The sequence below is a fragment of the Amblyomma americanum genome, chromosome 5, assembly GCF_052857255.1.
Source record: "Amblyomma americanum isolate KBUSLIRL-KWMA chromosome 5, ASM5285725v1, whole genome shotgun sequence".
In the NCBI taxonomy this organism is placed as follows: Eukaryota; Metazoa; Arthropoda; class Arachnida; order Ixodida; family Ixodidae; genus Amblyomma; species Amblyomma americanum.
In genome coordinates this window covers 4439536-4451902 of record NC_135501.1, presented here as the reverse complement: position 1 = coordinate 4451902, position 12367 = coordinate 4439536, and the positions used below count along the sequence as shown (strand labels likewise).

Sequence of the window (12367 nt, the reverse complement as noted above, 5' to 3'; positions counted from 1 at the left end):
GGTGCAGTATGCCTTGGATGTTAAAGGTCGACACAACGAATATCCTGCAGTAAAGGTTTCGAAGTCCATGCTCCACTGCATGGGGCTGCACGCAAGAACAGTTCTTGCATTGACATTGCAAACTGAAGTAGGCTTTATGGCCACATCAGTTGTCGAGAAGGCATTCACCGACCACTTCGTACATCCACTCAAGCTATATGAATCTGCCTGTTTCCACCGCCGGATGGAGCAGCTGGGCGAGACCGTTTTTTTTTCTTTTTGCAGTGCTGTCCGTACAGTGGTTAAGCACTAAGAGTACGCACCATCTGCTACTGAAGATAGGCTTGTTCCGAGATTGCTTCATCATCGGTTTGCTTGACTACAATCTTTCAGACCAGCTCTGTTGGAGCCCGATGTTGTGCGAGGCATTTGTACAGGGCACTGCTCTGTCCCATTATTTTTTAAACTGGCTTAGTGTGTGATTTGAGAGGGAAAACACGGAGGTCGTTTTTAATTGCAGATACCTGTAGAGCTACACAGCCTACATCCTCTTTAGAGGCCAGTCTTGCAAGTACAAGTGTCATGACGAAATAAGCAAAAAGGAGTCGCGAATCACTGAGGCTGACAACCATGCGTGAAGGTTACGTTTTTGATAAATATCGAAGTGTATAAGTTTTGTTCTGAAACCGATAATGCACCTTTATCATGTGGGGAAGATGGTGAAAAAGACATCCTGAATGTTGTAAGCCAAAGAAAGCCTGTAATTGGTTGCACAACAGGTGGCCAGCTGAGTTTCGGTACATTTTGAGGTGCCTCGCGGCTGTGCGCTTTGTGTGCCCACGTGGTTTCGTTTCACATTCCTCAGTTTACAAGGGTGGGCCAGCAGCGGACCTCCAACTGCCTCTCTAAGTGCTCCTTGGACGAAGTTCATGCACCATCAGGCACCTGCGACAAGGAAAACAGCTGTGGCTAGCTGATGTTGCAAACACCTCGATGTTTGCAAACACACCGCTCAGCACGTCTGCTTCGTCACCGTACCGAGACGCTGGATTGCATAACCAGCCCTACGAAGACCATTATAGCATGTGCCAGTTTTTACACATATGTCATGGTAGTCGTGGCTACCGACTCCTCTGCTTGGAAAGCTCGGGAAGCCACTGCTAAGCCACTTGGGATGGGACTGCCCATTCGAGGACTCCCACCGTTTTGTTGCTATTTAATGTTTTTTTGAAGGCCACGTAGATTTCTCTTGTGGACACTTATCACATAGACTTTAGGGCGTACCATGCAACTCTGCCTTTCGACTGTACGGCTCCAACGGACGCAACGTCTCACTCTGGTAGCCATTGTTTTACTAGGGCATAGCATGCAGAAAAAGTGTCCCCAAAAGGAACGAACTGCAGTACTGCCTTCCTTGCTTGTGTAAAAAAAAAATGGGTGTGTTAAGATGTTACATGACTTGTGTAAGCTTAGTAAAACCTGAACAGTTCGACGTCCTTTAAAAAAGTTTTTAGCAGTAAACTGAAATGTATGCCTGGTGCTACTAATGTGAAATGGTTTAGAACTTGTGTGTATAGAAATGAGACCCGTACTTGGTATGAATTGTCAACCTCGTATTGCTTTTCTGTCATATATGTGCACATTTTTGTTATGATTTCTGCTCCCAGTCACGTTGTGTGATGTGCCGAAATTGACAGGAGCAGTACTTCTGTTTTCGCTTCTTTTCAAAGGGTGCAAGATGTTGGAGGTGTTACACAAATAAATCAAGCAAATGTTCTGGGCCTTTGTCAGCATAGTCAAACTTTAAATGGCTTTACATGCTTTGAAATAGTTATACTTGGAGGTAAACCGGAATGTGTGCCTTGTGAGGACAGTGTGTGAATTTTAGCACTTGTATTGTATTGTATTCCATTGTATTTATGGAAGTGAAATTTCTTGCGGCATGAATTGCCGACTTTGTTGGTGCCCCCTTCATGAAGATGCTCGTTTTTGTACTATGGTTTATGTTTGCAGTCACTTTGTTTTATGACAAGAGTTAAAAATTCAATAATTTGAGTTTTTTCTATTCGGCTAGATTTTTTTCGGAATGAATTGCTAATTCACTGTACCTCCTCATAATTTTCTCCATCTCCTGAAAGGAAAAAGGGTGGTGCAATGTGCGATTGTAGTTTTGCAATGTACTGTGAATTTGATGTATTTATCATATTATACGAGGTGTCTGGTTCGAATGCCTAGATCTGTGGGGTGACTATGACGAACTGAGATCATGATAAGGAGTATGGTTACGGTGGCAAATACAGGCGTGAAGCAACAGAGGTTACCGCTTCATTGGTTTGGTTAAGTAATGAGGGATGGAGGGTACATTGGAAACAGGGTGTCGAATATGAACAATAAAAAAAAACGATAAGTATGGGTATGACCACGGTGTAAGAATATATTTAGGTGTTGACACTGGCCGCCCGCCGCGGCGGAGAGCGCGCAGAGATTGTGCTTCGCTTTCGGTGCGGCAAGGGGCGTGCCCAGAGCCGTATATTCCCTTCTCCGGCGTGCCCTGCTTTAGGTGCCCTTTTAGGCTGCGTTGGTCGATGTTTTGGGCTGAGAGAGTGCATCACAAGCTGTGAACACCACGATCTCAGCTTCCATCGTGGACGAGCAAATTTTGCTAGAACTAGCTTTTTGTGTCGCGGTTTGGCACAAGCCGGATTGACAGTTGTGGAAACGCACGTGGTGGCGCGGGCCGACGCCAGTAGTGAATGAGTACAAGTATCTTGGGGTGTGGATAAATAACAGTGTTGAGTATCTGACAGAGCATGAAAAATATGTAATGAATAAAGCTAGTAGGAATGCAGCTGTCATGAAAAATAGGGCACTGTGGAATTACAATAGGTATGAGGTGGTAAGAGGGATCTGGAAAGGGGTGATGGTCCCTAGCCTGACCTTCGGGAATGCGGTCCTGTGTATGAGGCCAGATGTTCAAGCAAGGCTGGAAATTAGGCAACGGGGAGTAGGGAGGTTAGCTTTGGGAGCACATGGCAATACACCAAATCAGGGGGTACAGGGGGATATGGGATGGGCGTCTTTCGAGAGCAGAGAGGCTAGCAGTAAGATAGCATATGAGGAACGATTGAGAAGGATGGAGGAAAAGCGGTGGGCTAGGAAAGTTTTCAGATACCTGTATATAAACAATGTTGACACGAAATGGAGAAAGCGAACTAGAAAATTGACAAGCAAATATCTAGACAGCAGTAAGGGGGCAAATCAGCATTTATCGGTTAAGAAAAAGGTTAAAGGAACAGAGAGCGTTGTGGAAAACAGGGATGCTGACGAAATCGGCACTGGAAACATACCGGACCTTTAAACAGGAAATTGTCAAAGAAAATATCTATGATAATTGTAGGGGAAGTTCTTTGCTGTTTGAGGCCAGGACTGGAGTTTTGCGGACTAAGACGTATAGAGTCAGGTACCAGGAGATAGACACTTTGTGCATTGCGTGCGGAGAGGAGGAGGAAACGGATGAACACTTGATACTTTTCTGTAAAGGGCTTCACCCTACAGTGGAAGGCAGCGGGGCTGACTTACCCAAGGCATTGGGGTTTAGGGATAGTGAGGGGAAAGTGGATTTTAAGAGGTTAGAAGTAACCAAGCGAAGGTTATCTGATTGGTGGCTAAAAGCAAGACAGGAGTAAAATTTCACAAGACATGGCTAGGTGGCTTGAGCCACCGCCCGATGTAAAGGGTTCAGCCGTATCCATCCATCCATCCATCGACGGTCGTCGCGGCCTATGTGCATTGTGTCTGTGATCTGTTGTTTGTTGCTGTGACACACCTGTCAACTTCAGCCGGGTCCAGAAGTCTGCTAGACGCAATTATGGGTAAGAAGTGCTTCGTACCCAACTGCAGTTTGGGCTACCGGAGTTGTCCGGATCAAGTTTCACTTTTTAAAGCTCCGTCGGAGCCTGCTCGCTTAGAACTTTGGCGCCGGGCAATTCCCAGAGCAGATAGGATATTGCAACCGAGCGACCACGTCTGCGCGAAGCACTTTCCCGAGCATATGATATCAAAATCGTACTATGCCGAGTTCAATGGCAAGGTACTTTTAAATGTACCGAAGAAGATCCCGGTGCTGTCGGCGAATGCTGTGCCCAGTATTTTTCCCGGGTGTCCGAAATATCTGACAAAACCGACAAGGTCAAGAAAGCCTCCTAGAAAACGACAGTCTACGGCCACGTGTGGCGATCAGTCAAGCAAGCGGCCCGCTCCCGCCGCTGTCGCACTGCCCGTTGGGACGGTCTGTGAAAAACAAAAAGGCACCGATCCATCATCGAGCCCTCAGAAGAAACTGCAGACATGTGAGTGGAGTGATTAAGGAACGTGCCCTTCTCCCACCATGGAACTTGTAGGCACCTCCTCAAGTGCCACCTCCGTCTTCCTTGGCGTTCATGACGTTAAGGTTTGTTCTCTTCTGCACTGCTCCGGGTACTTAATATTCTAGGTGCTTAGTGTTCCCTGTACATAACTTTCTGCTAACCGTATCCGTCCTCCCGGCATGCCATAGATACCTATAGGTGCCCCTGGATAACGAGATACAGTTGCTTGCAATACAGGTTAATAGTAACTGCCCAGCCCAGGACATTAAATAATTTAGCTGTTGTTAACATACAGCATGATTAAGCCCTTAGCTTTTGAAGCAGTCCGCGAAACTTTTGCCTGTAGCTTTTTGGGTTTGGCTGCTTTTGATAGTAGCATATGTTTTATAACAATACCTTAAATCCATTTCCACTGATATAATTTCTCTCATTTTTCGTCAGGACAACCGCACGAGTCCACATCAGGGTGGTCCAGATGGATTGTGTCACGTCCAGACTGAAGCACCATTGGCAGCATGTAGCAGCCTCGGATTAGTCGAGGAAAGTCACGCGGGAGTGTCTGTCAGCGGCCAAGATGAAAAGGAACCGCTCACATTTTCATGTCTCTCGAGTTATGTATCCAGCATTCAACTTCCAGGAACCTCGTGGGCAACACAAGTTGTTGATAGCTTTGGTGTGGAGGCTGTAGTCTTCACGGAAGTGGCTTTGGCGAAGAAACGCGACCAGGCACCTTTCCTGAGGAAGTCATTAGATGCTACAGTTTCATCCAGCGGAATGCTGTCACTGCGTGCCTTCATTTATGGTCACCCTATAACTGTCAACGCCATAAGCGGCGATGTTGTTCCATGCGGCCTAAGCGACTTGGAGAGTGTGATTCACAAGTTTCACAACCTGCACGTATGCGCTGGTGGCCCCGGTGGCGAGATGTACCACAACATCCAACCCGAGCGTGCATATATCGACGCATGTGGCGTGTGGCGGCACAGAAACTGCATGTTATTTTCTGAACAAGCAAGTTGCGACCGTTGCGAAAGATTGAAAGACACACTCCGGATACATTACTCCCCTATGAAGAAGAGAGGAGAAATGAAGCACATTCGTCTTTTAAGCAGCCCTTCCAAAAAAGCCCGCATTGACCTTTTGCGGGAGGCAAGAATTTCCTGCTACAGGTCCAAAGTGCGACTTCTAAAAGGAAAAAAAAAAGCTTGAGGCGGAACTGAGCAAATGCAAAGCCAAGCTTAAACAATTAAGTGATGAAACACTTGACCGCATTTCTCGTGATGCGAACCTTACTGATGGTGTCTTCGACTGGTCGCTTTAGATCGCTCTAGAGCGCTCTGAGAGGCGGCCGCACATTCGGCTGGTCGAAACCGGGCGCTCTGACTACATTCGGCTGGTTGTTTCTGAGCGCTCGCCTCCAGCTCAGAGCGCTCTGACGCGCTCCGAGAAAAAAGTCGGAGCGGCTCCGAGATGTGTTCACGTGACAGAGCCACTTCCGCTACGTCGCGGAAGCGGTGCGAGTTAACCGCGGCGTTCCCTACTCGTAGGCAGAAGCAAGTGTCGGCTTTTGGTGTAGTCACGCATTTGTAGCGTCCTTGCTGAGTTGTGTTTTGCGTGGGCCGCGCTGTGTGAAACAAAAAAAATGTCCAAGAGGCGCCGGTTAACTACGCTTGGAATGCCGTCTGTGTTGCTGTCACATCTAGCACATAACAACAGCGATTCCAGCAGCAGCTCAGACGAGGACGACAGTGCTGTCTACAAGGCGATGTTTAAAGAAATCTTCAGCGTGCCACTGTGTGTGCCGAAGGTTGCTGACTATGTCTGCACAGTGGTGAAACACTACTCCGGAGAAGAGGTGTTTATGCGCGAGTATGGTCCGATGAGTAATGATGTTTTACAGTTCCGCAGGAATTTCCGCCTGAGACGCCAGGCATGCTATGACCTCATTGCGATGTTCGAGGAATCTGAATGTTTCCCGTCGAATAGACACCACGGCGGTTCTCCGGCAAAGACGCCAGAGGAACACATTCTTTCCTTTGTCTGGTGAGCTTCATTTTAAGCACCAAGAAAATGAGAAACGTTTGGTGGGGATGCGAATACTGCGCGTGATAGATGAAAAATTTTTCTGAGCTGTGTGACTGTTTGTGGATGCAAAACAAGATATGCAATCTCACTAATGTTCTCATGTCGTACTCACGTTTGCTATAGTTTCTTCCAGTTGAATATGTGCTTAATTATAGTATAACAATAATAGAGTTTATTTCCATCAAAGAGGTGGTTGCTGAGTAAAAACTGCCCGAAGGAACGGCAGCTTGACTTGAGCTCAAAGCTCCCTCAGCATGTTTCCACTTCTTTTTTTTTTCTTTCTACAGCACGCGTTCTAAGATTGAGCCTTGGTTACTTCTATAAAATTATTGTATTGTATGCACTTGAAAAGAGTGCTGAGGAAAAAGAAATCGATGATACCTCTTATTAGATCCCAGCATGTTTTTATTTGGCACACAAGGACATGCTATGAACAAATTTTTAAAGACAATAAATGTAGCAAGGCTTGCTCAGAATAGCTCTACTAAATTATCATGAATTCTATTCATCATGTAACTGCAAGAGTGTTTGATAGTGACTGCTGGTTTGGTAAATTATAATTACTGTATTTATTTAACAGGTATGCTGCCAACAAGGCATCGATGCGAGAGTGTTCTGTCCTGTTCAACATGGCAGAGTCAACCCAGCTAGTGGTCATAAATAGGGTCCTGGATTTTCTGTGCCACATCGCTTCGAATGTGATTCACTTTTCATCAGATAAGGACAGGTTGGCTGAAGATTTCCGGAAAGTGAGTGTTTAAATCCCTCTTAGCCTACTGTTAAACTTTGAATAACTGATTTCACCAATGCCATGTTCATGATCCTTGGGCTTAATGCAGTGTAAACAATGCATATGTTTAAATGTTGAAGCATTTCATGCATTAAATTTTCTAGCTTTTGACTTAAGCATGCTGAAGAATGCTCCTTTCTTACATGTAAAACTGAGGCAAATAGAAAATGCTCAGAAGCAAAAACTAGTTACCGGTTGGTTTTGCCTAAGCTTGCACACTGCTGTCATGTAACTAAATTCCCCCATTTGCCACAGAGTTATACCACCATGCTTGAGCAGTTTCATTGACCAACCACGGTGAAGGTCCTGGCTTTCCCATTGTAACTGTTGCTGTCTCGTCTTTTCCAGCTTGCAGGCTTTCCAAATGTCATTGGATGTATTGATGGGACCTACATACCAATACGGTGCCCTAGCAACAAGATCAGGTCTACTTACATAAATAGACATGATCAGGTGTCAATAACTATGCAAGGAATATGCGATGCAAGAGGAAAATTCATGGATGTGTTTACCGGGCCACCAAGCAAAGTGCATGATGCACGAGTGTTGAGGCTGTCTCCGGTGCACGAAGACTTGCCTACACTGTGCGAAGTCAACAAATTCCACATTTTAGGTGATGCCGCTTATCCCATTAGAGAGCACTTGTTGACGCCATTCAAGCACTACGGGCCGATGACAGCAGCCAAAACTAATTACAACCAGTGCCATGCAACTACAAGGGTGATCATTGAAAATGCTTTTGGAATGCTGAAGCAAAGGTTTCGGCAGCTTCGCTACGTTGAGTTTACAACTGTAGACAAAATAACAAAGTTCGTCGTAGCATGCTGTGTGCTCCATAACATATGCTTGGATGGAGGTGACTTTGACGTCAATGATTTGCTGACAGATGATGAGAGAAAAGAAAGAAGAATTGATGCTGCCCTTCACAACAGGCTCAGCCTAGCAGAGGTAAGGGCAAGTCGACAGCCTGTGTCCGAAAGCGAAGGCGCTCTTCGCCGATTGGGCGAATTGAAGAGAAATTCCTTGGCCGAGAACCTATAAGCTGCATTCACAGAGATCAAGTTTTTGTTGTAGAAACATTTATTGCACATCAAATGTTTTTCTTCTTGTCAAGTTTGCTTCATCATGAACTCACGACGCATGCAACCTGTACATATTATTGTATAAATAGTTTTTGTATATACTAACTCTTCTCCTTATCCTCTCTTCCTGTCCCCTCACCTCTTTCATTTAATTTCTCCATTCGGCCTGCTATCCTTTACTTCTGCTGCCCCAGCTCGGGTGCTTCAGTATTGATGGCAGATGCCGGGGCTAGCGAAAATCTTTTCCTTCCTTTTTGTTATTTTAATAAACCATTTACTACTACTACTTGTCAAATCGTTTTACAAATGACATGCTTCGATTGTATGAAAAATGAGATCAGAGCAGACATTTATTGCATGCTAGAAAAAGTGTGTAAATAAATTAGAATCAGTTTTGACGGGAGATGTACCTCCCGTCAAAAGTATTCGGCCCAAGGGGGTTTGCTTGTGAGGCATCCTGTATGCATCCTCAGTGACCATAACCTCTCAAAAAAAGGTATGGCTTCATGTCCTCAGTCCTCCCAAGCTTTGGACTGCTAGATAATAATAATAATAATAATAGAGATTTATTCATCACAACGATGAAAAGGGCCGAGGAAAAAAGCCAGCAAGGCTTGACGAGCCCTCGGCCCCTACATATACAAAGGCATCAGCGGAACAAAGAATACATATTGTGCAACAGTATCACAATAACAAAATTAGTACTACAAACTTTTGATGCAAACACTGAATAAAAAGGAAAAATGAAAAGATTATAAAAGCAGACTAATTTTTGAAACACAGGAAATGTTTACAAAGGTCACGGATCGGCGAACTAATTATGTCAATATTTTTATGATGTAACGTGTTTAGGTGTTTAGGCAACTGGAAGGCAATCATTTGTAATCCGTAGTTTGTTCTTGGAGTTTTAGTCTGCCACGGGGAGTGTTGTCTAGTGTTATACAGCTTCTCGCTCGGCGTTAGGGAGGCCAGTCTCCTCAAATAATGCGCTAGGGATCCCAACTGAATAGCTTAAAAGCAAACCCCTTGGGGTATATTCTTTTGACAGGGGCTGTACACCTCAAACTAAGTTCTGGATGCTACTCCTTTTCTGCTAGAGTTTTCAAAAGTGCCATATGCTCGGAATGAGCTTTTAGCAGCTCCTGATGCCTTTGCTCCTTCCTTTGTTCTCTATCTTCCTTTTTTTTCTCTTTCTCCCTGTGCAGTTTGTTCATTTCGTCAAAGAACAACTGCAGGTGTTGCATTCTAGAGTTGCTTGGGCGCAACCTCCGGTCGGCTCTTTTTTTCTTGGGCTCTTCGTCCTGCGAATCTGTACCGGCTTCAAATGAACAGTCTCCCCCTGATGATATCAAAGACAGGGTATCACCACTGAACTCCGAGTTTTCCTGGACGTCTGCGCTGGTTGATGGTCGAGGACTTGCTTTACAAGTCGACGCTTTCTTATACCTCACGGTGTCCACACCGCGCAAGACTTCCGGCTCCAAGCTGTCATCTATAGCCTTTATGGCATCAAACTCTTGCTCATATTCCACGCGGCAGCGGGAATTTCCTGATGTATTATTGTGCTTCTCTTCGTTCCTCTTCCGCTTTGACACTGTCTTGAAGCGTGTTTCGCACTGCACAGCAGTGCGATGAATGCCGAGAATGCCGAACATATCGCAGGCAATTTGCTCGAACATAGCTCGCTTGCTGCGAAATTTCTTGAGTGGGCCCACGTCTCTGGCATAGCGTGCATAGTAGTCCAGAAGCAGCTTTGTTTGGCGTTCATCCCATGAAGCTGCGTTTGAAAAGAAATAGGTGAAACAAGCTTCTCTAGGCATTTTTGAATTCAGTCTCACAATTAAGTTTGAGTGTTGTTTATTTGGTTTAAATATACATTATACCTGGAAATTTATCTTTATTAAGACCTTTTTTATGTATGTTGTTTAACTCTAGGTGAAACTTTCAAGCATGACCAAACAGATATATATTATTGCATACATGCTCTCTACATTCATTTTTTTTTCAGGCATATTCACCACACCAGGTAAAATGAAGGCATCCTCTTTGTGGGTACATAAAAATAAGCATGCAGCTTCACCATTAAAGCATAACAGTGGCAGAAAGACGAATTGATTTGATGCATGCAGGGTAGCTAACTCAGGTTTGCCAACTGCATCTGAATTGCTATGGTATTAACATGCATTCAGGAAAGTTAGTATCTGAACTAACCAATTGACACCGCAGTTTCGTTCGGCTTCTTTGAAGAGTCCATAACTTCAGGCATTGTATGGTCTTCCTCCTCTGCATAGAGAAAACATCAAAATAAAAAAAAATGACTGGCAGTTTAGCATTGTCAAGCCCAAAATATTGCGCGAAAGCACGTTAATTTCTTTAGGCACACTGACACAGATAGCCAGTTATACGGCCTTCCTTTCCTCAAAATGAAAGGGGTCTAAACTTTGCGCTGTTTTTGAGAAAAAGAAAGGCGCATAACTGCCTCAGTTTTGCAGGTAGACGTCACCGTTTACTCGCAGAACGATTCAGGTGTCCGCCAACCCAGTTACGCTTTTTACTCAGAGGCTTCACGCAGACACACACTGCTGAAACCCCGGGGAGTGTGCTGTGTAGCGACACGCGAGGTAAGTGCAGGATGCTAGACATGCAGTTGACACGGGTGTTATGAACACGGACTTCATACGTTGATTACGCATTTCTGCTGGCCACGTGAAGAAAATTATCTGCCGCGCCAGTAGTGTTATTAATGAAGGCTTATTCCAACGGCCGACCAAAGACCATTATTCATTCCCGGGCAGACAGATTGCACTGAAGTTTGTCTGAAGATGGTAAGGCTAGGAATAGACGTGCACAAGCGTCCTCCGTGAGCTGCTACAAAATGTGCAGTGCGTACGCACGGAGCACGAGGGAAGGAAAAAACGCAAAGTTGGAAACAGTCACACCATAGCAAAAGTTATTGTCCATTTTTTTTTACACTAGAAATCGCACGCCAACGCGCACGATATTAGGAAAGAACCACAATGCTGCTTTCGGCGTCGTACGTCGCTAGAAACTTCCACAGCCCTCAAAACAACGCCGCTGCGAAAAGGCGCGGAAGCGCGTTGTTCGTCCGGAAGAGAAATAAGGCCCGACTTACCGTCGATCATTGTAGTCAACACGACTTCGGCTGGTGAAGTATATCCAGAATGGTCCCATGGGGCGCTCATTTTTTGCCGGAGACTGACAGCCGAAGTAGCGACAGGTACACGTGAAGCAGAAGCGGCGACTGCGACGCAGACTGAGTGCGACCACGTGCGGCTACTGTTGAGTGTTGACACCAGCGGTGCCGCGGCGGGGTTCCGGAAGTGACGGCCCCCTTCTGCCTCCTGCGCTTCCGCTCTAAGAATTCGCAGACCATTCGGCTTGACCAGTCTCGCTATGCGCTCGGAGCGAGAGCGGCTCCCACTCTGCCAGATCCAAACCGGATCGCGGGAGCGACCAGTCGAAGACACCATGAGGCACAGCAGCTTGTGTTAAAGGAATGTGTGGCTGCTGGCAAGACTGGTTCTAAGAAGGGACGACGGTACTCGGACAGCTGGATCCTGCTTTGCTTGCTCCTTCATATCAGGTCACCAGCAGCCTACAGGTTCCTGATGGAAAACGAAGTGCTCGCATTGCCGTCAGTCCGAACAATACGCCGGTATGTCTCTATGGTGGGATTTAAGTCGGGATTTGACAGCAAGTTCTTTTCTGCTCTGAAAAGGAAAATAGAAAAAATGGACGACTTCAAGCGACATGGGATTATCATGTTCGATGAAATGCAGGTTAGAAAAAGTAAACGTGTCAATTCTCGCACGATGACATATGTAGGGCTGGCAACAGACGCTGGAAACGCTGATGAGCTCGCTGATCACGCCCTCGTTTTCATGTTCTGTCCTTTTGGCGATAGCTACGCTCAACCTATAGGGGTGTTCGCAGCAAAAAATGCAACCAAAGGCTCCATTCTCGCTCAGTTGCTTCTCCAAGCTATTGTGATGCTCGAAGAAGCCGGTGCAAAGATTCATGGGTTTGTCTGTGATGGCGCGTCA

General features: G+C 45.7%; 1 protein-coding gene across 1 annotated transcript; it reads right to left on the bottom strand.

The window, feature by feature from the left end:
* Window positions 1-8768: 8768 nt before the first annotated feature.
* Window positions 8769-11813, bottom strand: LOC144132244 (uncharacterized). Its single transcript, XM_077664496.1, has 3 exons — window positions 11437-11813; window positions 10515-10586; window positions 8769-10080 (listed from the first exon to the last, which is right to left on the bottom strand). Exons 1-3 carry the CDS (start codon window positions 11792-11794, stop codon window positions 9383-9385), a joined length of 1128 nt encoding a protein of 375 aa, XP_077520622.1. The 5' UTR covers window positions 11795-11813; the 3' UTR covers window positions 8769-9382.
* Window positions 11814-12367: the final 554 nt, after the last annotated feature.

Bases quoted from the DNA above. Each gene is read 5' to 3' on its own strand.
- LOC144132244 (XM_077664496.1), bottom strand. From the start codon at position 11,794: ATGGTGTCTTCGACTGGTCGCTCCCGCGATCCGGTTTGGATCTGGCAG. The intron at 10,587-11,436 runs GTAAGTCGGGCC...TTCTCTATGCAG, and splicing joins GTTGACTACAATGATCGACG to AGGAGGAAGACCATACAATG. The intron at 10,081-10,514 runs GTTAGTTCAGAT...TTTCAAACGCAG, and splicing joins CGAAACTGCGGTGTCAATTG to CTTCATGGGATGAACGCCAA.